The following is a 27700-nucleotide window of genomic DNA, read 5'->3' as shown; positions in this document are numbered from 1 at the left end:
TAAATGTAATAGGTAATGTTGCATTGTGATGCTTTATGAAGACCTTTTTTAATTTATACTGACAGATATAATTAACCTTGGGCTCTCATCAGCTGTTAAATAAATGACTATGACGTCAGAACTTGGTGGAGGTAAAATTTTATTAAGGTTGTTCATGAATTATTCATTTAAACATTCATATTCTTATTAGAATAACAATAATTAGGATCAAATTTTTTTCTTGAATTCATTTGAGTCATGGAATTTTAAATGGAACAGTGAGGGAAATTTCTGATATTGTTCTTATTGAATCACATTAGTTGTCTGTTGATTAATTACTTATAAGATTTCAAATTGGAATGCTGGGTGCTTACTGCTAGGCTATTCTCATACTTCAAAACTTTCTGCACTTGTGACAAAATTTGAGGTTCAGATGTAAAATTTATGAAAAATGAAAAAGTATGTTTTCATTTGCTGAAGAAAATACATCAAAACACCATTTCAACTGACTTGATTGTCCTGAATAGTAGTTTTTAATTACATGTGGGGTAAAGATTTGTAAAAAAAAATAAGTCATCAAAGATAAAAACTAGTACAAAAAAAAGCAAAAAGTTATAACTATACTAACGTCATTCCCACTGTCTGTGTGTCTTAAACTTCTATTCTTAGTGAGAGTTGTTGAGTTGTTTGAAGCTTTAGTCTTGAAGATACTTATCGTAACAGTACGAAGTGTCGGTGATTATGACTACCAAGATTGTGGAACCCATTATTTAAAAAAAATGCTTTGTAAAGGCATTGACATTTCAGTGACAGAATATAATCATAATTATTATAAAATTATCTTATAACTTTCATGAAGCTTGACTGTAATCTGCCCCCCAATAGTTAGCAAATTAAAATTGTCTTATTACCTTCATCATAGTGTATGAAGTAGGGTCAAAGGTTACATAGATAGGTAATTACAGGTAGATAAGACTGATGTAGCCCTGGGCATTATAACTGACAGTTGTGTTTTTGTTAGGTGTTTCACCAATTAGTGTGTTACAGGTAAATGAGCACATACCATATTTGGTCTTTATTGACCTTATCGATCTGAATATATTGTTAGTTGTGACCAGATTCTTCCCTGGATTCTGTAAATCCTGACTTTTTGCATTTAGCATTACTTTATACAAGTCCATTGGGACTTTTCCCCTAACCCTGCTGTGGCCAATAGATGTAGGTAGTTTAAATCAACTCAACTCTATAACCAGAGAGGTAATAACTGACAGCGCAGACAAAATTCTATTTTTTTGGTTGCATTCATTTCTTTGTCAGAACACAAAAATTGACAGTAGCATACACAAATATTACATGACAAACAAATAACACTGGAGTTATTTTAAAGGCTAGAAAATGAGGGATTTTAAAGTGAATTTAAACAATAATAAGCAGATAGGATATAATATGGTTCGTGTGAATTGATATAAATAATATATTGGTGGATGTTACATAGAAGATGAGGTGCCTTATAACTGAAAGGTGAGTGTTTTACCTCACTTTATAGCATATATGAAGTGCCTGGGGTCAAAGTCTAAAACAAGAGATAGTGCTAACTCAGTCAGTAGAACATTGGCCTATTGTCTCAGGTTAATATCTAAAGTGTGTGGTTCAATGCTCCCTACCCTTTGCAGTTTCTGAGAATTGTGTCCTTGATGGCAAGACACTCTTTCCTAGTTACTCTAGATAGTATGAAGCGGGCCTCCTCTATGTTTTCTATGAGGAAACCCTGCCTCAAAATGAACCTGGCTGTCCAAAATGGTGATGAAGGAAAAAGCTTTCATTATCTTAAAGTAACCATGGATAACATAATCTGTTTTTCTCTCTAATTTGCTATGTTCCACAAACATTAATTCTTTTTTCTGTCCTTCATTTATTCTTCTAACAGGTGTCACACAGGACAGAATATATCTTACCTTCAAATGTGATATAGCTACAAGGCACAATCAGATTGCTTGTAGATACAGTGTGTCATATATCAATACTGCTTATAAAGGTGTCAGATGATAATCTACAGTTTCGTTAAGTACCCATATTTCTATCTGTTAGAGAAAAATGTCTACATTGAAAAAGAAAAAAAAAATTGGGGTAGTTTGAGAATTTATTACTGACAGTCTTTTTTGAAAAAAGAATTATACACCATAATGCTTCAATGTTGGTCAACTATCAGTATATTGCTATTCAATTGGATGGTTAAATTTATAGTCGTTGATATTTACATTTACATGAATGAGCACATCATATTCTTTTATGCCTAATAGTCATTGTTTTGTCATCCTGGAATAATAATAAGAAATTGGTTTTGCATGGTTGACATAAATAATTCTGAAGCATTGGCTCCATAGTTCCAGTTTTTTGTGTTTATATCAGTTAGCAGAATGGCTTTGACAAATTGTTCACAGTTTTCTTCTGTTTTTACTTTTTATTTAGTAACTGTTGTAAATCTGTAATTACACTATATTTCTTTGTGTTCTTGATAAATAAAGATGTGAGGACTGGTGTCCATCCTTGCAAGCCCCAAGAAAGATTCTCGTGTATTTTGTTAAATTAAGCAATATAATGTCAATCCACACATATTGATAATCCGATTAGGTTAAGAAAAGTATTATTTTGTCAGGACAAAGATGGACTCCTAGGATCTATGATATTATTATATAAAAATTCCTAGACCCCTCCCAGTCCCTATGTCCTCACTTTCAGACTTCTTTTCAAGTTGAATCTTAATGCAGAGAATGAAGACTTGATTCTTAATGCTTTCTGATTCAGTTTTTAAAAATATCAAACTAAGTATTCTCCACATGATTTTGATTGGACCAAATTGCTTCTATTAAAGGTATAAATATTTTGATAAAGCTAAACCAATGCAGTGTCAGTAAATCTTAAGTTGGATATCCTTAAGACAGAAATGTGTTATATACAAAGCAATATAATGTTTAGATTAATATTTTTTTAATACATGGCTGATGTTGTTTACTTAGGTGTAGGTATTAAAATGTGTATGTTAATCATGCACACAATGATTACCAATCTTTGCTCCAAGCAGGTGTACATGTAATAGTAAGATTAGACCTGTTGTTATAGGATTGGCTTCTCGTTTTTTTCAAAACTAAAGGTTTCAATGATATTGTGTAATGGGAAACATATTAGCTTGTTTCCATCCAGTAGAAACTTGAGCATTTCATTATCCTATGAATAGTATCAGTAGACACCTATTCCCCTGTATAGCTGAGTTCAAGTTGTTGGAATGGTGTTCAAGCTGTAGATTGAACCCTTGGACTCTAGAATAAAGGATGGACTTTTCTGCACACCTGATAACATGGCTTTAGTGTTATTTTAACAGCCCTCAGTCTTTCATAATCATCTCATTAAGCATACAATGTTGTTTTAACATAGGAATACTTCAAAGGGCTTTGCTATAGGACCCTAAGGGCTTGTCACCTGTTTACTAACCTGCTTTCTAGGGTGATAATTGGGCTTTATACCAATAAAGGTGTCTACCTATATATGGGCTGTGACCAACACTTCTTTAACCAAACTCCATGACTATGCAAACCCATGTAGCTGTTTAGTTGTTTAGCTTTCTTAATATTTAAATATATTTAGCTGAAATGTACCAATATGAATAGTTTAGTGGAACAATGAATGACTGGAGTTGTTTACACTACTAAGTAAATCATTACATATAACACTTCATTGTGTAATATACAGGCTGTCATTACATATGAATTACCTCTTTTGAAGTGTTAATAAAGAACACCATCATATTATTGGGTACTAGTGTTTGACTTGCAAAGCAGGGATAAACATGTTTTATCTTAAATTGATACTCTTAACTTAATAAATATGACTTAGTGAACAAGGAGTTGGTATCTAACACTAGTGGATTGGGGTTGAAAACGGAACATGAATATCTGTCTCCCCTCTACCAGCATCAGATTCATACTTCCCCCTTTTCTCTGTAGATATCTCAGCTTGTCCACCTTCCTTCCCTCTAAAGACATTGAGACTTGCCTGCTCACCCCTTGCCTTCCCCTACCAACATTAAGACTTGTCCATTCTTCCCTTCCTTGAGACTTGTCTAATCCCTTCTCTTCCCTCTCCCAATATGGAGACTTGTTGACCCCCTCCCTTCCCTCACACCAATATATCAGGACGTCTCTTCCTAGACTGCCTTTCCAGACACTGTGACTTATTTGTACTCTCCCTACCCTTTACAGACATCTGGTGTACTTGATTTCTCAGTTTTGGCTAACTACACAGTGAAAACAGGGAAAAAAGAAACTAATAGGACTAATAACTGAAATAGAGAATAGACTCTCTGAGTGAATGTCAGATTGTTAGGACAACTTCTCTGTGAATGTCATTGGCATAATTTTCTTTAGTTATTTAAGTTGACTATGACAGTACACCTCCTTGGTGTGCAAACCCCTCTACACCAAAATCTACACCTACAGGACTGTTTTTGAGCAGCCAGGCATAATGAAGTGCTGGGGACAACATATTATATCAGCTGTCACAATCTCCTTTGACGTCATTCTGTTCTGGGGGTCTGATGTACTAATTAGTATGTTACCTGACCTTCAGCCCAACGTATTCTTTGTATATTTATGGCTTGATGAACTTTGAAATCTTTTGGTTCAGTGATATATCTATATATAAAATAATCATAATTCTTTTTAATATATTAACATTATAAGCGAGCTTCCCACTTTACATGTCTTGTTTTTCAGTGTCACATTTTTTTTTATTGAGATGATTAGCATAATAGGCTATTTTTGGTTAATCTGTTTTATGGCTTTAGGCCTAAGAATATTACCCAGTTCATCAGAGTGCCTTTTAAATTTGGCACGTTTGAAGGTGATAATTGTAGTGTTAGAATGAAATTTTAGTTTCCTAATGAATTGATGTATTACACTGCCAGACCACTTTGTTTTTATAAAATTAATTGTTGCTTCCTATCTGTGGCAGCAAGGGTTTCTCATCAAGCTGAGCAATAGACTAGTCAATTCTGTCTTTGTTGCATCCTTTGGCAAGACACTTTACTCTTATTGTACTAAATGGCATGTGCTGGGTCACCCATATGCTGTTCAATGAAGGTAGCTATTGTATACTGCAAGAAGATGTATCCCACCACAAAATAGCCTTTGGCAAGTCAGGGGTTGATAAACCCAGTAAACAAACAACATACATAATTACAAAGAAAAAAAAAGCATTGAAACATAATCTTTTAAAGTATGATATCATCATGTGCATGCTTCGACAACATAAGTTGAATTTTCAGAAATTTTACGATGAAATATCTAGGCTATATACCTTAAATAATTTGTTTCTTAATATTTATGAAAAGCAAAATGTCAATACACTTTCTGTACAAAGTAATTTTGAAGCAGTTTTGAAGATTATAATTATAAGCAAGACATGAGTTTATTTTAATGAAGTTTGCAGATTTTATAAGAACTGTCTTACGAACATGCAGATTTGATTAAGTATTGTTATTGAAAGTCAATGGCTTACCCTAAAGGCCTATGATTGTATATCAATAATTTATATTGAATTGTGCAGCAGATAGTGTCATCATTTCCACAGCTACTCTGATGACTACACTGATAGATGTATTGTTGATAAATTAAAACAACATTAAAATGACTGTGCTTGTAGCAATAGAAATTAATTCATTCATGATTACAGCTTGGATGTCTTCTAGTTAATTAAGGGGCCGCATAGCCCAGTTGGTTAAAGTGTTGGCCTACGTGACCTCAGGTTTAGATCCGATGTACATGGTTCAGAGTTCCATACGTATGTCAGTTTGTGTTTCACAAGAATCTTAGAAACAGATTGGTCTGTGTTGACACTTTAACTCAGTTGATCTGGATTGCATGTGATCGGCCTCCCGTAGGTTATTCAATGAGGAAACTATCAGTTACCACGTAGACACCATCTCACCAAACAAGCCGGCAATTTTCTAGCTAAATTGAGCTCAAGAGAGATGAAAATTTATGTGATACTCTCCAATAGTTTAGTGACAGCATGTACCCTCCAATAATTTGATATACCTTTGCATACCATAATTTAGTGTACTCTCCCATAATATGATTTGATGCACTTTACCATACTATAATTTAGTGTATTCTCCCATACTATAACTTGGTGTGCATTCTCATACTGTAATTTAGTTTATTTACCCTTAATTTAGTGTACTCTTTCATGCTATGATTTAGTGTGTTTTCCCATACTGTACTTAGGTCTTAAATTCCCATATTATATCATATGGATTTGTACAAGCTAACATTAAATAAACAGGATGCTATCCAGTCTTGTTTGGGGTCAAGATTTGTACTGATGCATTTCCCAACAGATTCTCAGTCAAGGGAATTCCCTGGATTAAGTTAGCAGGATTGTACAGGCCTGTAGCTAGTAGAACTCCATCTTCCTCCATTGATACACCAATGAGTTACCTACATACTGCTGCAGACAGGTTCCCATTAACTTGGCTGTCTGATCTAGTAACGTATCAAAAGTGCTGTAGGTTCAGAAATGGTAAATAGTTTACTGCAGCATGAATCACAGAGGCCTTGTCTCACTGAGTCAGCCCATCTCACCACCTCAGTAAAGCTTTAACCAGCTTCTTCAGGGATCAATTACCATAATTAGGACAAAAAATGTACACTTATTAAAGAGCCCCATGTGTGTTTCCAAAATAAGTTACAAATTTCTCTGTTAAAAGTCAGTGTGATTTAGTGATGTGTGAAAGTATGTAGTTTACTTAAATGAATACCAGGCACTGGGTAACCAAGGACCACAAAGAAGTATTTATTGGTGTCGCCCTCTAGTGTATACAGTTTTTATTTAAGCATTTCTCATTCACATTTAGACTGTTTATATGTATGTGAAAAAAATGGTGTTTAGCTTGTGTTCTTAAAGTGATCCAATTTAGAAATTGAATTTGATAAAAGTAATGAATTATTTTGGAATGGCTTTCGAAATAAGGTGTGAAAAAATAGATGGAAAAAACTTCAAATCATCACATGACAATATGCTTGAAACTGTTAACCGGTTGACCACCTGTTGACCACTTTATAATAAGGATTAGATGCCTACATGTAGGGTGCCAGTGTGATAAACAGGCTGTATGGTCACTGATTCCTCTGGTCATTGATTCCAGACTCTACTTTGTGAGATGAAATTGCAAATCATCCTGTGAACAAAAACTTCTACCCTAGTTTTTCTGCTTACTCACATAATATATTGTCTTTTATTCTTTGATATAGATTCTATTTATTTTTGATCCAAAGGAAATGACTCACAGTTTTCTGTTAAAGCAACGATCCATGGACCGAGTTCATTGATTTGTTCTGTTAGCTGCTGTTTCTGGTTTACCTAAGGGGAGGTCATTGGCAGTTCAGCTAGATTAAAGAAGTTGTTTTAGGTTCTTAAGTGTGGGTCATATACACAGGTACAGGACTGGGGTATAGACAGCCACAGTTCTTAGCCAGTATATCAGTCGTGACCTTTGAGTATTTTCAGAGTTTGGGAAAAAAAAAATGAAATGATATGTTTTGTATAATTTAGGAAATGCTCAGGGTTGTTTACACTATCCTAGATTCATTTTAACATTTGATAATACTTTGATCCTCAACCTAGATGTCTTTTATACAAATAGTTCATCAGATATTAACCCAAAGTAGCTTCATTGGTTTTGATAATGCACTAAAGATTATTATTAAATCTGAGTTGAGAGACTTAACTGATGATTGACTGTTGGAAATATCATACAAACCTGTCTGTTATCCAACGATAATGTTATTTACTGGTATAATGTTAACTTCAAGATAAAACCTGCTTATTCTGACACCCTGTTTTATATGACTCTTTCATCACACATTGTCAGATAAGACATAGGCCATTAATTCAATGCCTCTGCTAGGATTTGAGCTTGAGAACCCTGGTTTACTAGTCTAACACTTAACCAATTAAGCTAAAGTGAAGTTCTCTGTAGCCAAGTTTATTGGCTAATCTCTTACCCCTGGGTTACCAACAGCTTTTGCTTACAGACCTAAGTCATATATGTGACAAACAGAAAAAAGTCAATGATATTGTTATTTAGAATTGTTCTAATGATGAAGGAGTTTTATGTATGTTTGAGTATAGGCAAATTGTTTTCCTAAATTTTAAGGATATCTTTTTATAATGAGAGTGCTTTACACAATACGATAGGTCACTGATATTACTGATCTTGTGTCAGGTATATGTAAGTAAATGATTATCTTGTGTCAGGTATATGTAGGTAAACGATTACCTTGTGTCAGGTATATGTAGGTAAATGATTATCTTGTGTCAGGTATATGTAGGTAAATGATTATCTTGTGTCAGGTATATGTAGGTAAATGATTATCTTGTATCAGGTATATGTAGGTAAATGATTATCTTGTGTGTAGGTAAACGATAAAGTAATGAGCCATGAGCATCTGTATAATATTAAGTAAAGAGAAGATATGTATCTCGTTGAGTTTTAATGTTACAGGATATTGAAGTATTAGACAGCGGTATTGTGCATCCCTGACATATGTCCAATAAATTTGTTTTTCCAAAATGTTTAACCCCATGAAATACTGCAGTTTTACTGTCTAGTAGGCCCCAGAAAGGCACTTGGCCTACTAAACATAACAGCACACCATTGTTCTGGAGTAGACACTTAAGTAAACACTAGTACACAGGAAGGGAGGAGGGTTCTTTTGGTGGGGGATGTGTACCCATGTGTATATAGATGACTGAATGAGATTCATTTCTTATACTAGATTGTCTGTGTATTGGCTTTGTTAGGGACACAAGCCTGGTCAGCTTAAATTAACAGCTCATTGTCAGGTCTTGTCCAGTTTTCTGCACGATGACAGTAACATGATAGCACAGAATTAACAATACAGGTTTGATCCACATGTTACATTTGTATGTGCATGAGGTATTGTAAAAACAATTCAATATTTTGCAATTAGAAGATTTATATTGAATGTAGTTAAGCTGCTACCAGGTAATTCTGAACTAGGACTGTCCGCAGTGAGTAGATTAATTATCTACAAGTGTAAAGAGTGGCATATATATATGTACCCTTGTCAAAATGTAAACTTCAGACTGTTGTACTTAATACCCCAGACTTTACTGGTGACTGTTACCTACACATGACCTCAAACATATATTATCTCATAATATTATGCAAAGAGCTGAGAGCAATGGGTTACTTTCAACTAATCTTAGTGGATATCAAAGTTAAGAATTGCCATTTGCTGTAAAATAAAAGTGGAATTGGAGTGGCTATTTCCATGCAGGATTAACCCTGAGTTATTAATTAAAAGCTTTGTATCAGAAAAATTACCTCAAAATAAAAAAAACCAATCTGTTGGAAAAGTTTTAGGGAAATAGAAAAAATTGGAAGTAATGCAATTCTTAAATGAGAGCTTTGAGTCGTATTTACAAAATCTGCAAATTTAAATATTAATTATCCCTTATACCATATACATGAACTTTAGATAGATGTAATGATCTGTAGTGTACCAGGTATATGTGATTCCAAACAATTATAAAAAATAAAACTAACGACAGTGTCCCTGTGTCAGATATTTTTACTATTACAGAATCTGTCGTTTCAGGGCCAAATATAGTGTCATTTTGCTGCTGTTTGTTGGTAGACTCCCCGCCATAAAAATAGACAAATATTCCCGTTTTCCTCACTGATGAATTTTCAACACTCCTTATGAGAATTTAGTTTTTCTTATTCCATTAAACTTAATCATTCTTATACTTATTTTGTACTGCAAAAAATACCACCAAATGCTTCCAGAATGTATTATTTTATGTCTGTTAAAAGAAAACAAGTCGCTGATGTTTGCCTTCAGCCTTGACTTCCCTTCCGGTCTTGGCTTGCTTCATGCACCTCGGCTTAGGCTTTCACGTCATTTACTCAATTGTTAAGTCTATCTTTCCTCTTTGTTTCTACAAGTGTCTTCTACCCCTAAAACCTAGGTTAATCCTTGTATTTACTGATAGTACAATGCAACCACAGCAGAATGTTTAGGTGTTAGCCTGGTGATAAATATTGGCCTTGGTTACAGACATGAAAGGATGTGTTTGTCTTCAATTTCTATAAAGGTCCTTGAACTCTTCAGTGTTTACAACAAATAATACAATGTGATTGACCTATAATGTAATCGGTTACATGACCCCTACCTCCTTGTCTAATTCGGTCAGTAGTCAGGTAGACAACAGATTTAATACAGTAGTTATTTAATACTGCATTATGAAATTTGTTTTGCCATGTTATTAGTTTGTAGTAGACTGATGGTGAATTTTACGATTGTAAATCTATTATAATGTACATCAACATGATAAAAAGTAAAGCATTCAAGTATCAGGGTCCCTGACCTGTGGTATCTTATCAAATCTCAGAAACAATTAGTAATCTTCTTATACCTTATAAGCATTGCTTTACTGTTTGAAAGTGAAATATGTGAAAAACAGAAACTATACTTAGGGATTTATTTAATCTTTATTCTGAAGTAAGATCAAGAATTAAAATTGAATGGTTTGCTTCAGTTGATGAGTAACATTTAAAATAATTTGGGCCGTTCAAATCTCGTTTGGCCCAAGGTTCATCTTTCTGTAAACAATACTTGTTACCACAATTTTTGAGAAGTCCCAGATTGACCATTTTCAAATTTCATAAGTAGGTTCCCCTCGGTACCTGGTTGTACATTGTCCCATTTTGGGATTGATGCCATAAACAAAACAGCAGATAGATGGCCAGCAAGGATTTTGAATATGGAAATATGTTATCACTATTTCTAGAGAAATACAGGATTGATCTTTGTCAGATTTTACATTATATATGTTCCCCAAGATCATTAGTTGTGTCCTGTTGTCTGTTGGACAGATCAGAAAAAGGATACTTGTTGCCATCTTGTATTTTGAAAATTTAGGACTTTAAACTTACCTTTTTAGTTATATTTCAAATCAAACCTCATGTCAACATCTAATTTTCTAGTGAAATGCTTATTTATCTGTAGTCCATTGAAAATTAATGATATGAACTTTCTTTGTGGACAACTGCTTTTTAGTAAGGACACTGAAAACTGATAACTGTAGCCTGCATTTTTCAAGGCCCTATTCTCAGTTCTTTTGAAGAATTCTCTTTGAGATCTGTCAGCTGTACTACATTTGTTAATCCAGTTTAACTGGTCACATCAGTGATGAACTGAGGCTGATACATTTTATATCATATATCAGTATATATCTATTGAGCAGGTATATAAATAATATGAAGCTGATAAGGGGTCCAATATACCAGAGTGAAACTTGATTATAAACAATTACAAAAATTACAATATTCTTATAAAACAAATGATTCACTTGTATCTACACAAATGAAATTGATTTAACTTCAAAATCCAAAATTTTCGCATTTTCTGTTTTCACTTCTGAGTCAATCTTACAGTATATCATTTTGTTTTGTTTTCATTTGTGACAGAATATTTCACTTTGCCATGGACAGTTTCAGCAGGATGAAAGAAAATACTGCAGAGAAATGGAGAACAATATTTTGAATAAAAAGTCATGTCAGATATTGGAAAGTATCCTTATAAACTTCTTTTTTTTTCAGTTCTCAATCAGCAAAAACCGAAAGTAGTTCCACAGCAGGTTATTCTTCAACAGGTAGTTACACAGCAGGCCATTCAGACAGCGCCATGGCAACCCTCACAACAGCTTGGCCAGCAAATCACAGCCTTGCAGCAGCAAGTTGCCCAACATCAACAGATGATGGAGCAGCAAATCAAACAGAGTGAACAAAATCTGAATGCCCAGTTCCAGAGTCTAACACAACAGCAACAGGTAAGGAATCCCCTGCCCCCACCTACCCAGCTGTGACCCAAGTTATCATGTCTGCTCAGTGATGTGTCAATAGAGTAAATAGATAATACCACATGTCTTTTGTTAAATAACATCACATTCAAATTTAGCACATCAGTTATGACAAATTTATATTCACGTTTGTAAGGAAATCAAAATAATACTTGACAGAAATATCTGTTCAGTAATACTGACAACAGTATTAATGACCACAGTAACTTGCCTTATGATGATGTCACCAATTAACACAAATATCCAACACACTTCCTGACCCTTCCCTACTTTTACAGATTCTGTTTACTGTCAACCGCACATGTCTTTCCCTGCCTCTCCTGTGATCACACACTCCCCCATACTTTTTAATATACCACCAGGGGCCTGATGTCTGAGGCCAAAAAGGGCAAGATGAACTGAAATTAAAATTAAAAAAAAAATCTTCTTTTCAAGACCCAGAATCAAATAATCTTCATGGATGGGAGTGTCTTATTGTGCTCTTCCAAAATTGTGAACTTAATAACCATAGGGTCTCCGTCATTTCTACATATAAATACAATTTGGGCATTATTTGATTAATTTCCATTGGAAACAATTCAAAGTGGTTAGAATTATTAGTAAGAAATGACAATTTGATGGTAAATATTGACCATGACTAACCCAAAGGGCTGATAGATAGGGTCAGATGACATATATTTAAAAAATTTTCTTCTCAAGACCTAGGTATAGTAGAATCAATTGCTCTTCATGGATGAAAGAGTAAGGTGCTTTTACCAAAATTATGAATTTCATGACCCTAGGGTCTTGCATTAATATCGTTCATACAGGTGAAGGATATTTTTGAGCAGAATCTATCGAAGTTCCATTGAGAATAATTCAAACTTGGTTTAAATTACAAGTGTAGGATAATCATTTTATGGTATGCTAATATTAGCTGATTTGCATGGGAACAAGGAACAAAATGTTTCCTCTTCTCAAGCCCCAGGACATGAATCAAATGATTTGTTATATTTCCAATGGAAGTAATACAAATTGTAATTTATAAGACTGATTAACATGGAATATCAATTGATGTTATGCACAGTTTACATTTGCATTACATGTACAATGTAGTTCAAGTTATCCGACTTTGCTAAAAAGATGATAACAATGACAAAAATGACAGCTCTTATAGAACTTTTAGGACGTTCAGGTACATGGGCCTCTTGCATGTCTTTAACTTTATTCTTTGTCATCTGGTCCTGACACCTATTGTCACATGAACATTTTGTTTCAAATAGTAATGCTTCTATCAGTTTTTCTTTATTAAATATTCAAGTTTTAATTTATCTATGTGTCCAGCCTATTTTGAACCCTGTAGTTGTCTTGCAGTTCTGTATGGGCTTATTATTTATTGTTTTTTTTAGAGGATGGAATGGTTCATTCTAATGCAACTCACCTATTAAGACTAGACAGAAGTGGCAGCAATGTCAGTTTGTGATATATTCCGAGATGAATTGTGAGCTTGTCATCTTGACTTAGGGATTAATGAGTGTTTTTTGGGTGGAGGAATACATTAGGATTTACCTGTCATGATTAATCACTAGGGATATGTATGTGATTTGATTGAAGTCTAAAAATTATTTAATTTGCTTGTTTATGCATGTTTCAAATGCAGCAAAATATATTGGAAACCTGTGGTTTTATTGTCTGGTATTTGATAATATATGTGACAAAGACAGATGTCTGACTTAGATTCCCAGTTGTAACAAAGTTAAAAGGTGTACTCTGTCAGCTTGATTATTTGTGTATCAGTGTGCCTATCCTTGTTAATGTCTTTCAGTCGTAAGCTATAATTATGTATATTAATTCTTCTAACCTTCACTGTTTTTAATTGACAAAAAGTTTGATATCACATTATTAAAAGACCGAACATCATTTGTTCGAAAACTGAAGTAGAGTCTTCTTAAAAATAAATATTGCATTTGAAAGACAGTTTTGAAACTCCAATTGATTTAACTAAAATGTCTTAATTAATAACCAGTGAAATTTTCAAAATTCAAAAAGTTTGTTATGCTTTTGTAAGGGAAGCTATAATTAATCATTATGATAGTCACAAATGTGAAAGGGACCTTTCATTTTTTGCAGATCTCTTTTAAAAAAAAACTGGTGATCCCAATAGGGAAATAGATGTAAATCTTTCAAGAGTTGTTTCCTTTAATTTGGATGAAGCCAGTTGAATGATACAGGCCCAATGGGCCCATTGTAATATTGTACTATTTAAATGAATATCAGTATGTTTATTGTAATGACAACAGGATCACAATGCCAGATATATTACAGATAGGATTAGTCTCAACACTCCAAGGAGGTTTCTTGTAATTTACTTGGCAACATGTTTCAATGCTGTCAGGACCTGATGATGGCTGCATAGGGGTTTTAATGTGTCAATCTCCTTAGAGTGTAGAGATTCCCTTTCAGTGTTGGATCTCCCATCATTCATTAATATTAGATATAGAAACAGTTTACAATGGAGATTTCAGGGCAATAAAAAAATGAAACTATTTTGTATAAATGTGAACTCATCTGAACTGTGCTTTAGCCCGAGTGTATGTGACTGTTGTCAGGAAGCCACTCTCAATCCTAGTAATTAGGTATACAAATATCCTGTAAACAAGAAGTTTATCTTAGTCTACTTTTTTTTCTTAGCTCAAGTAACTGCACAGGAGCACGTACATACATACGTTGGGATTTCCCTTCTGTATTTTTTAAGTTGCTGCAGTAATGTATCTGTAATGACTTTCTCCGTTTACTTCCACACATCACTGGATACAACCTTGAGAACAGTCTGCTCAGTGATGGATACTTAAATGAGATAAACAGATTACTTATTCTGATTCGTTACATCAATAGCTATTGACTTTTTCATTTTGTATCTAGACAGTTTTCATTTTCTGTCTTAGGATAATTTCAGACAATTTTCATGTTCTGTCTGAGAGTATTTTCAATTTATATCCTAAGACAATTTTCATTTTCTAAGACAATTTGCAGTTCTCTCAAAGACATTTTACATTTTCTTTCTCTTCCCTTAAAAACTTTTGGGATTCAAGTGTATAAATTGTAACTGTCTTCAGTATTCCTGGAGACTATCATAGATGTGTCAGTACATGCTTGTTTAGAAAAACTTGTTACATCATTAGATATGAGTAATTCAATAGTTAAAGTAGGGAGAAGTAAGGTGAGTGGAATGTTGTAACAGCTGATGTTTCCCAGCCCAACCAGTGACTTCCAACACTAGATATAGCAAGGTTCCTATAATGACTTCATACAGACAAGAAATATATCCAGGTGATGACACACTGCTGGTATCACCTGACCAGGACTCAATTGACTTTTATTGAGTTTCTTACAACTATTTAAGTGATGTCACATTTAATTTAAGTTACCAAGGTGTGACTTACTTTGTAAAGTCAAATTGGTTATGTCTTGAAAATGTAATGTCTCAATTTGATTTCTGAGTAGTTAGAAAAAAGACTTACTATAGCTCTGATGTTAGAATATAATTTTTTCTTAATACACTTGCTGAATAGCCACACCCTGTACAACCCAGTGAGGTTTTAGTACAAAGTAAGATCTAGGGGAAGAGGTCCCTAGCAGACATATAGAAGAAAAATAGACTTAGCAGACTTTTGTTAATTAGAACAAAATTCTCATAAGTAATGATAAAATTTATCAGAGAAGAAAAAGGGGATTTCATGCAGAAAATGGAGAATTTTAATCCATTTTTATGGAGAGGAAATCAGCTGTAATTGACAGCAAAGTGAACCTGCATTGGGCCCTTCAAAGAAAAGAAAATATTCCCGCATTGGTTTGAAACTCTGATAATAGTATTACAATTATGGAATCATGATAGCCATACAACATAATGCAATGTCATTCATGGTTCATACAGATGTATAAAGTTATAAAATTCAACCCTCGCCTTGAAGTCTTGGAATTTGGCATTCATGTCCTTAAAGACCTTGAATTGAAGTATTTAGGTTGTTGAAATGAATATAAAGTGTCATATTTGTCCTGAAATGTGCATAAAAACAAATATCCAGAGTGTCTAGATGACATTGCTTGCTATTTTTGCTTTTCTTTGTTGTAATTTCTATTTGCAATATAAGTCCTCAACAATATAATAGTTTCCTCCCTCAAATGTAGAAAAAAAATCACAAATGATCATCACAGCTAGACAAGTTGTCCCTGAAATGTCTTTGGTTTTAAACGTCTTGAATTTAATAACAGATTAAGTCCATGTTAAGTCTCTCACTATTGATGGAAACTCGAAGTATGCTCAACAGTTAAATGTAGTATATGTAAAATTAAGTATATATTGTTGATATTTCCAGAGTCAGATAGAGGATGCCATTCTAAAGGCAAGAGAGGAACATGTACAGAAAATGTGTGAAGAATGTGAATTAAAGATTGAAGAGTTTGACTCCATGGTACAACCAATCATAGAATCGTGCACGAAGGATGCCATCATGGTTAGTAACATTTGTCCATTAGTTTTGTTGATGTTTTTCCACTCCATATTTATTTCTTATAAACTTAAACAACTCTCATAAATACTTCTACAAGAGGCATGTTTGACACAAAAAGACAATTTTGAATTGAATTTTTGTTTTCGGTATGATGTCATAATCGTTAAGCTGCTGAGGGAATTTAGAATGAAGTCAATCAGCTGTTGTGTGTTAAACTGATCTTTTAATGTATTAGAATAAATATTCAAGGTGAATTATAACTACTGTATTCAAACCACAGATTTTATAGTAGAACATATAAAGTCATTTTCAATTAACTTGTAAGACCTTAGCTCTGAAGTCTTTTTATCTGGTGGTTGATTGTGTGCTTATTTTTTGTTTAGATAATAAATGACATGTTTAATGATTAAAACTTGTTACTATTCAGAAAGCTAGACAGGAATCAAAAGTGTACAGGATGTCATATATTAGGTAGTGAATATTGAAGGATAATTTTTTTTATTTCTTTCAGAATGGCAAAAGTTGGATTTTCCAAAAATGTACATCAGATAAGCATTGTAAGCTTTTGGCTCTGTATTTGTTACAAAGGTGAGCTGACTTTATGATGAAGAATATGTTATATCAAGGCTTCAACTAATTCAAGGGATTATGTATATAAGTATCCATTAATTATCTTATGTTGAAAAGTAGCAAATAAGGGCACTGTTAAGATAGAAAATTTAAAGACCAAGATTCCTTTAAGTAAGTACAATATGGGCAATCCAAACACCTCCATTAACATGGAGGTCTGAACTGAATTTTCTAAAAATTCAGCTTCCACAATTGTTTTGAATTCTTCCAAAATGTTTGGATTCAGATAGGGTTCCTTTTCCAGAGTTCATTGACTGTTACATAGTGTCAGAGGTTGCTGATCTGTATTGACTTGTAAGATCACCACTGTCATGTAGGTTCCACACTCCTCAAGGATCATGCGTAGGTGACTCGCCAACTTCATACTGTGACAAGCATATCATCCAGTCCGTTAAGTCAGTGTAATCCTCTTTTTGTCTGATACCTTCTAGAGGAAGGCCTGTTATCTCAGGGTTGGCAGTGACATCACTTTCACCTCGGTCTTTAACCTTTCAATCAAGAAGTTGATTGTAAAAATGAATGTAACTCTATGAAGTCATGACTATGTTTCTGTTTCACTGGAAATCTATGACACAAGTTTAAGGATTTTATTTAAGCAATGTCCTGTAAGGAAAAACAAAACCATTTAATGATATGGCATCGTATAAAAGACCACAAGATTAAGAACATTTGTCACTGTTTTTCTGGTCGTTACTGTATAAAGATATTGTCCTGGCTATATGTCTCCATTGTCCATTCTATATGATATACCATATGCCCCAGTATATATACCAGTTAGTCATAGCTATATTAATACAGTATCTGTGTACTGTTCAAAGAAAAATATACGTAGCATTAATTTTACATAAGGTTAAATATAATCCTATACTTGTTTATGCTTACTGCTTTGTTTGCAGCTGCACATAGCACCTGTGATGTTAAAAGACATGTATTTTTAGATTGTGTTGAGTAGTAAACAGATCATATATATTGTCTGTCACATTGCAATACACATGCTTTTCATGGTGATCACACGGCTGTTTTGTTTACATGTAGAGAGACTTATGTGTTGATTGATGGTAGATGGAGAGGTTTTAACATGTATATATAGAGGTGGAGAGGTTTTAACATGTATCTATATAGAGGTGGAGAGGTTTTAACATGTATCTATATAGAGGTGGAGAGGTTTTAACATGTATCTATATAGAGGTGGAGAGGTTTTAACATGTATCTATATAGAGGTGGAGAGGTTTTAACATGTATCTATATAGAGGTGGAGAGGTTTTAACATGTATCTATATCGAGGTGGAGAGGTTTTAACATGTATCTATATCGAGGTGGAGAGGTTTCAACATGTATCTATATCGAGGTGGAGAGGTTTCAACATGTATCTATATAGAGGTGGAGAGGTTTTAACATGTATCTATGTAGAGGTGGAGAGTTTTTAACATTCATCTATATAGAGGTGGAGAGGTTTTAACATGTATCTATATAGAGGTGGAGAGGTTTCAACATGTATCTATGTAGAGGTGGAGAGGTTTCAACATGTATCTATATAGAGGTGGAGAGGTTTTAACATGTATCTATGTAGAGGTGGAGAGTTTTTAACATGTATCTATATAGAGGTGGAGAGGTTTTAACATGTATCTATATAGAGGTGGAGAGGTTTTAATATGTATCTATATAGAGGTGGAGAGGTTTTAACATGTATATATATCGAGGTGGAGAGGTTTTAACATGTATCTATGTAGAGGTGGAGAGGTTTTTAACATGTATCTATATAGAGGTGGAGAGGTTTTAACATGTATCTATATAGAGGTGGAGAGGTTTTAACATGTATCTATATAGAGGTGGAGAGGTTTTATTATGTATCTATAGAGAGGTGGAGAGGTTTTAACATGTATCTATATAGAGGTGTAAGTTTGACAGATGATGAATTATGAAGGTCTCAAATATTTCCAGATATTGGACATGAAATGTTTTGCATTACTGGAGTTTATTCTTTCTCAGAAAATACATGTGCACCCACAAAACTGTTCTACTACACATGTTTCAGGCCTTGAGATGTGAGTTTGTTACAATGACTGAAAGTGTTTTTGATATTTTAGTAATATTCCATTGTCTTCAGTTTTACTACAATTATAACTGTGACCTTTCCATTAGAGAAGTTAGATACTTTCATGTACAAAAGGGACTTTAATTTATTTCATTTTGAACTTGTCTGATTGAACCTGGAACTGATTATCAATGTATATCACAAAAAGTGAACATTTTAGTGAACAAAACATGTAGATGTTTCTCTGACTGCCACCGTGATGTTGACAATCAGTAATTTAATTTTTATGTGTAGGAAATGAAAACATATCGTCCTAAAATGAAACTTGACGATGTTTGATTATTAGTCAAGCTTAAAAAAAAATCAATTGATTTGTATACATATATGTATTACATGTGTTTAAAAGTGCAGCTTGTATACAGGAGAGTCCAACATCAATATATAGGTATGCATTCCGACACAAAAGTAATCCTGATAAATCATTATCTACCTATTGTGGTGTAAAGATAGAATGATAATACAATTTTGTTTATAAAGGACACAAATAGTACAATTGATTTGGACTGACCAGGTGAGAAATACAGCTGTTGATAAGTCTCAGTGACCTTTACCTCAACATACACAGATATGCTGTTGAATACTCAGGTCAAAATAAATGAAATTTATCTCTCAGAAGGAGGCAACGAAATCCTTGTTAATCTAATCAAATAACTCTTTGTCATTTCTAAAGTGAGGCTGAGAATTATAAATCTTGTCAGTTTAGAGAAACCTTTGTACCAAATTTTTGAAATGTCTAAAAGTTAAGCTAACACATTTCGTATTAACAGTATAATAATAGTGTGAATTAAGACAAATTTACCTGCTCTACTGTGTAACTAGTGGCAGTTTCATTCTTCCATATAATAAATTATTGTCTATGGAAATTTTGATAAAAACACGGTCAAGAAAATGTAATGATGTTTTCAGAAGTGAAAAACTGAAGATGAAAAATACATTCTCTCCAAAATACTGGACTAAGCAAATAAAGAGATGTTTGTCTAGTCAGCATTGTTACCTCAGTGATGTCCAGTTCACCTTCACAGCTGACCTTGACTTTCTATGTTAGGATAAATGACGTTGTCCTACCTGTCATTTAGCAGTCAGCCAGACATTTATTGAATGATAACAACTCTAGGTCGTTCTTTATCTAACATAAATATGACGTTTCTCGTCTGTATGTAAACATTACTTGTACATCATAAAACTACTGGTAAACATGTTTGTTTGATTTCATTCGTAGCAAAAATATAATTAGGTTTTCTCAAAATCTATTTAGTATGTGTAATGCGTATATCTAAGGACTTGAATTACGTAGTGTACTATGCTATTATTCATACGCAAGTGAAAGGTTTACTTACAAAACACTGTCATAAATCAAACACATGGCTGTCATTATCATTTTTATGTCATACTTACTGGTACTGTAGAGTTCATTTGTACTAGAAGAATTGTTGAACATTGTGTCCACCCTAAAAGTTTTATAATTATTTTATTTCTATATTTATACTTTTTTTGTCTGTCAGACAATCGTCTAAAGATATACCAGGAATCTACTTAAGATAGTATCTGTCAATTATAATTAGATAGAAAGTCAGATCCATGGACGGATATCTACAGTATGATAGAAATATTTATAAGTAAACTCTTACAAATGTTAGACATCTGATATATGTATAAAAGTAGCCTTATTCTGTCCCGGTTGAGGTACCTTGTTACAGTTTACCCTAGTGTCATTATAACGACTCTAACAGAATATTGTTATATCTTTATATGCTGAGCACTAGATAACATTGTGATGGAAAACGAATAGTCAACAATATCTGGTGTGATGAAACAAGATCACCCCTATACATTACAATCTTTTGTGTTTTATTTGCAGAATATGTGCCAAGGATGCAAGATTTGAGACCAAACTTCACCTCATTTACCTAATAAACGACCTTCTTCACCATTGGTAGGTTGTAAAGATACTGTATCAATGCATGTGTCTTTATTTTTTTTTTCTCTAAAGAAAAAGATATAGCGGAAAAAGAACTTGAATTTGTTTAATGGGGAAATGCTGAAAACAAAAAAATCTTACGTATGATAAATTAGTTAATTTTTCAAGCATTTAATAAATTCTGATTTTTCCCCATTAATACTTTCCTATCATTTTGTCATTACAACCAAATCAAGATCTACTGCATTACCAAATAACATGATGTAAGATGCACTGAAGGACATGACAAACAAACTCCTCAACATTAAATGAAATATCTTTATGAGCTGGTGATCACAGTTTTTAAAATGATGTCACAATACAGGTGAAACATTCAAACTTTTTATGCTAGTGAATAAGTTAATAAGTTGTCTACTACAATATCAGATGTAATATTAGTAACATAGTAAGTAAGATCACTGGAGCTGCATTAAAAAATAACTCTTTTAAGTTGATGTATACCTGGTATCAGGCTAACTCACTGTTACAATTACGTTGACACTGAAGTATACATATCTTATGTGAGAGCGTCGGAATGTGTACTACCTTACTGTGACGTAGAGACTTCAGATTGATGTATGTTATATTACTGTGGCATTGAGACTTAAGGGTGTATGTTACTTTACTGTGATGTAGAGACTTCAGATTGATGTATGTTATCTTACTGTGGCATTGAGACTTAAGGGTGTATGTTACCTTAATGTGACTTAGAGACTTAAGGATGTATGTTACCTTTCTGTGATGTAAAGACTTTAGATTGATGTATGTTATCTTACTGTGGCATTGAGACTTAAGGATGTATGTTACCTTTCTGTGATGTAAAGACTTTAGATTGATGTATGTTATATTACTGTGGCATTGAGACTTAAGGGTGTATGTTACCTTTCTGTGATGTAAAGACTTTAGATTTATGTATGTTACCTTACTGTGACATTGAGACTTTAGGGTGTATGTTACCTTACTGTGATGTAGAGACTAAAGGATGTATGTTACATTACTGTGATGTAAAGTCTTTAGATTGATGTTTGTTACCTTAATGTAACATTAAGACTTAAGGATGTATGTTACCTTACTGTGACATTGAGACTTAAGGGTGTATATTACCTTACTGTCACATGGAGACTTAGAGGTGTATGTTACCTTACTCTGATGTGGAGACTTATGGGTTTATATTACCTTACATCCTCAATACTCAAAGGGTTACAATCACTTTCTCTCTCTGCACTCCTGGAACATGTTATGGTTATTTGAAGGCACACGTGAAGTAATTTGATTGGTTCCAGGAGAAAAAAATTAACCAATCACAGGCTGATACATTCCTTTTGAAGATTACAAAGAAGCCATACTCAACTTCAAAGCGATTACAATATACTATTATGCAACATCAAGATTCAGTTAATGTACATCAGAGGATCAAACCTGTTTTTTGTCTTGTTCACAAGCTGTCGCACTTGAAATCTTCAATTTTGCCATGACATGTTCAAGGGATGCAGACAGCGAAAAGATTGCAACCCCTAGAGTATTGAGGATGATTACCCTACTGTGACAGGGAGACTTAAGTGTATTATGTTATCTTACTGTTACAAGGAGACTTAAGAGTGTGTGTTGCCTTGTGCGAAATGGAGACTTAAAAATTTTTAAGGGTGTATGTTGCCTTGCTGTGAAATGGAGACTTTAACATTTTTAAGGGTGTATGGTGCCTTGCCGCGAAATGGAGACTTTAACATTTTTAAGGGTGTATGTTGCCTTGCTGTGAAAGAAGACTTTAACATTTTTAAGGGTGTATGATGCCTTGCTGTAAAATGGAGACTTTAAAATTTATTTTATCTTAGTGGAATATGGAGAATTAAGGACTCCGGTTGTGTTACTGTGACATTGAGACATAATTATGTATACAGCCTCACTGTGACACTGAGACATAAGGATGTATAAAACCTCACAGTGACACAGAGACATAAGGATGTATACAACCTCACAGTGACACTGAGACATAATGATGTATACAACCTCACAGTGACACTGAGACATAATGATGTATACAACCTCACAGTGACACTGAGACATAAGGATGTATACAACCTCACAGTGACACTGAGACATAATGATGTATAAAACCTCACAGTGACACTGAGACATAAGGATGTATACAACCTCCCAGTGACACAGAGACTTAAGGATGTATACAACCTCACTGTGACACTGAGACATAAGGATGTATACAACCTCACTGTGACACTGTGGTCCGGTGGCGCAGTGTTAACGCACTCGCCTTTCACCAAGCCGACCGGGGTTCGATTCCCGGAACGGACGTGAAAAGGTAAGGGGCCACACGTGGGTTTCACTGTGACACTCGCGCGCTTACATCCGGGCCAACAAGAGTGATTAGTATAAGTTGACATAACTTGTTTCGCAATTGTTGTAAAATAAATAAAGTTTATATATACTGAGACATAAGGATGTATAAAACCTCACTGTGACACAGAGACTTAAGGATGTATACAACCTCACTGTGACACTGAGACATAAGGATGTATACAACCTCACAGTGACACTGAGACATAAGGATGTATACAACCTCACAGTGACACTGAGACATAAGGATGTATACAACCTCACAGTGACACTGAGACTTAAGGATGTATACAACCTCACAGTGACACTGAGACATAAGGATGTATACAACCTCACAGTGACATTGAGACATAAGGATGTATACAACCTCACAGTGACACTGAGACTTAAGGATGTATACAACCTCACAGTGACACAGAGACTTAAGGATGTATACAACCTCACATTGACACTGAGGCATAATGATGTATACAACCTCACAGTGACACAGAGACATAAGGATGTATACAACCTCACTGTGACATTGAGACATAAGCATGTATACAACCTCACAGTGACACTGAGACATAATGATGTATACAACCTCACAGTGACACTGAGACATAAGGATGTATAAAACCTCACAGTGACACTGAGACATAAGGATGTATAAAACCTCACTGTGAGACAGAGACATAAGGATGTATAAAACCTCACTGTGAGACAGAGACATAAGGATGTATAAAACCTCACAGTGACACTGAGACATAAGGATGTATACAACCTCACAGTGACACTGAGACATAAGGATGTATACAACCTCACTGTGACACTGAGACATAAGGATGTATACAACCTCACAGTGACATTGAGACATAAGCATGTATAAAGCCTCACTGTGACACTGAGACATAATGATGTATACAACCTCACTGTGACACTGAGACATAGGGATCATATAAGTACCTCATCATAGCATAAAGACACAAGAATGTGTGCTAGTTGACTGTGATATAGAGACATACAAATGTGACAAATGTCCATTCCTTTCTGAAAGACTTCCACAATAGTCCTGTGTCATGTTTAAGTGTAATCTGGAAATTGTTTGCTGAAATGATATTGATTATAAAAGAACTTGAGGGCAATCTTGAAGAGCTGTTTGACTTATGATATAACCTCTTATTGTAAACTTTATTTAAGATATGATGAGCGTCGGGGTAGAATCCATCATTCTGAGTGATATTTACTTTGTCATATGCTCTGTGTCTCAATCCTTTTAGCTCAATCATGAGGCAATGATTCATCATGTTCAGGAAAACCTTAAGAGTTATTACTACCAGATATAATGCAGACATGTATCTAACATATACTGATAATGTTGATGATTTATCTCTGGTAGAGTACTATATTTCTGAGAATTGACTGATCAACTTGTTATCAGAAATCCATAACAATTAACTGATGATTGATAATCATTTACTCCAGGAAAATATTAACATTTTGTTTAAATAATCATAAAGAAAATCAAAAATTAAAAAGAAATTGCATGACTCTTCAAAATGTTGTGTGTGATTAGATTTAAAAAAAATATTATTGTTTATTTTTGGAAATAGTAAAGTGACCCTGTAATTTACATTTTTCCTCAAGTAATATGTTAGTGAATCAAAAATTTAATTTAAAAAAGGATTTGATAGTAAATATGTTAATGATTACATATTTGAAAATTTAGTTAAATATGATCGTCTTTCTAGTAATTATTTTAAACTTTTTTTGCCCCTGGCATTTTTTTGTTTTTGTTTTGGTTGGGGGAGTGGGGTAGGGATAGTGGGGGAGATGTCATGTTTCTCCATTCATCCTGTTGTGTCCTTTTTTGAATCACTGTCATATGTAGAGAACCTTTCAACCGACACTTACTGGTATATGCATGGGAATCGGGAAATTCCCATTTTCTACAGATATTTTGGGCTGTAAGCACAAGTCTTTCCTGTAATTTGTAAAGACATGCCACTGATATCAGAAAGTAAGAACTGTCCTTTCAATGGCATACTGCTATCAGTACTGTTTCTGGGATCATTGACTCCAAAGGTTAACAAGTCTTCTTGAAGAAAACTTGATATAAAACTGATAGTCAACTCTGTATGGTCGTTGTTAGGGATTTTGATAGAAATGTCTGGCATTAGAAAAATGCAGATCAGTTTGTGTTTTAAAGTTCCAAGGTCAAGTTCAAAATTATACTCGATAAAAAAATGTCATTTTGATAGAACACCAAATGTGTGTGCTGGTGAAGGGAGCATGTTGTTAGTGACTTTTTAATTTGATTGTGATGTAGTTTCACATGTTTAATTAACATGTATGATGGAAAGGCATTTTTTCACTTGACTACATTTATGCAAAATTTGAATTAACATATTTTCTGGGTTATAAGCCTTGACTTTTTTCCTTGGCGGTCGGGCATGCAGCTTATATACTGATGCTGCTTATATACTGATGTGGCTTCTGATGCGGCTTATATACTGATGCGGTTTATATGTGGATGAAACAATCAGCAGAATGAGTAAACAAAAAAAATATGAAGAGAATTGTGTGGACATTGGTTCTGGACTGTTATGTTTTTCTGAACGGCCATTTTGTCGAGGCGTATCACATTTACTGTTGACCTACATGACCTTTCATCCTGATAATTGTAGTTGCTCTAACTTGTCATGCTTCCAGAAAGAATAAAAAATATAGTGATTTAAACCAAGGATACCAGTACACCAGTACGAGACGTCTGTACCAAGTTTTTTACAAGTCCTTGACCATCACGTGTTTGTCATTGAAACAGATCTAGAACTGTCATTTGCAACCATGTACAGGATGATTTCAAGATTGAAATAAAAAATAGCATTCTTTTGGATTTAATTAATCATACCTTTTAATATGAATCACAATAACATCTTCTGAACTTTGATTGCTTCAGAAGGCAAAGCGGAAGTTTACGATAGCCTGTTACATCCTGAAATCAATAGGTCATTTGGTTATAGGTAAAATTTTAGAATGAATGCCATGTTTGTTTACAATAAGAATGGCTTCGTGTAACTTACAAGGTATAATATAGGACTATAAGAATTTTGTCAGCATGCAAGGGCCCTAGCTAATATTTAACCGTAAAGACACTGATTGAAATATTGTTAAGTAAACCGTACGTAAAGTCAGGCCCTATATCTGTGAGTATAGACAATCTTTGAAGGCTCCCAAGCTAAACAAATTGGTAATAGCTATTTTATGTTTTTGAAACACATCAATGAAATAAACGATTATCTGTGTATAATTCATCTCCAAACTTATGTTAAATGTTTCAGTGACAATCTTGATAAAATCTGCCTTATTTCGTCTCTTACATCAACAAATATTTGTCAAGATAACGGTTACCACATCAAAAGAAAGGGTGCAGCTTATATCCCAGTGTGTCATATATGTGGATTGAATCAAAATAAATCACTAAAAACCAGCCCTGCAGCTTATACTAGGATGCCATTTTTGGGCCGGAAAATATGGTATATTTATCAATATACTGTAAGTGTATTTGATTCGATGCAATCAAATTCTAGCACAGTATCTTTTTTTAGGGTATAATGCTGCAGTTATGAATTAGGACAATAATTGGTATATAAACAAATACATAAAGTAAACTGCAATTAGTGCTGTAATATTCAAGCACATAATTATCTGCATCAAAAGCACTAAGACAAAATTACTACTGAAATATGTCAATTACTACTGAAATATGTCAATTACTAGTGAAACATGTCAATTACTTACTGAAATATGTCACAGTACATGTTAATGTTTTCATACAGGTGTTGAATATCCTGTCCAAATTTCTTTTTCATGCAGGTGTTTGTCTCTTCTATCATAAGACAAATTTTCCATCATCCAACAATGGCATACTTTTTTGTCTGGTATCAGTTTAATGATTAGAAATTATTCATTTGATATGAATACTTCCTGCAGAAAAAAGATGTATGAATTATTTTTCTAATGTATGCGGTTAATATATATAAAGTGTCTTTTCTTTTAAAAATTACATTTGTTTTGTTGGTCATTAAAGTCAGGTGTGGCCTGTTTATTAATCTTAGCATCCAATCAGATGCATGAACTTGTGTAATATCTGTCACCTTAATTGATCATGATGCACACTTCTTTGGTGTGAAGAATGCAGGGGATTTTCATACTTTCCACCTGTAAGTAAGATGTATTGTAGATGTCATGTTGTTTTGTGGATGCCAAGGA

The 27700-nt window shown here is 33.9% G+C and overlaps 1 protein-coding gene across 2 annotated transcripts in view; it reads left to right on the top strand.

Annotated features, from left to right (window-relative positions):
- LOC132552468 (calcium homeostasis endoplasmic reticulum protein-like) overlaps window positions 1-27700 on the top strand; it is an 83577-nt gene that overhangs the window by 6260 nt on the left and 49617 nt on the right. For both annotated transcript variants that reach the window (XM_060216640.1, XM_060216639.1), the window contains exons 4-7: window positions 11666-11895; window positions 16281-16418; window positions 16927-17003; window positions 20999-21073. In XM_060216640.1, coding sequence (XP_060072623.1) covers window positions 11666-11895; window positions 16281-16418; window positions 16927-17003; window positions 20999-21073 — 520 coding nt within the window. The remainder of the gene's footprint in view (window positions 1-11665; window positions 11896-16280; window positions 16419-16926; window positions 17004-20998; window positions 21074-27700) is intronic.

The sequence above is a fragment of the Ylistrum balloti genome, unplaced genomic scaffold (assembly GCF_031769215.1).
Source record: "Ylistrum balloti isolate Yb309-2 unplaced genomic scaffold, AGI_CSIRO_Ybal_v1 Utg370248, whole genome shotgun sequence".
NCBI classification, from domain to species: Eukaryota; Metazoa; Mollusca; class Bivalvia; order Pectinida; family Pectinidae; genus Ylistrum; species Ylistrum balloti.
Note: the sequence above shows the minus strand (reverse complement) of the source record. Positions and strands in the feature narration are given on the sequence as shown.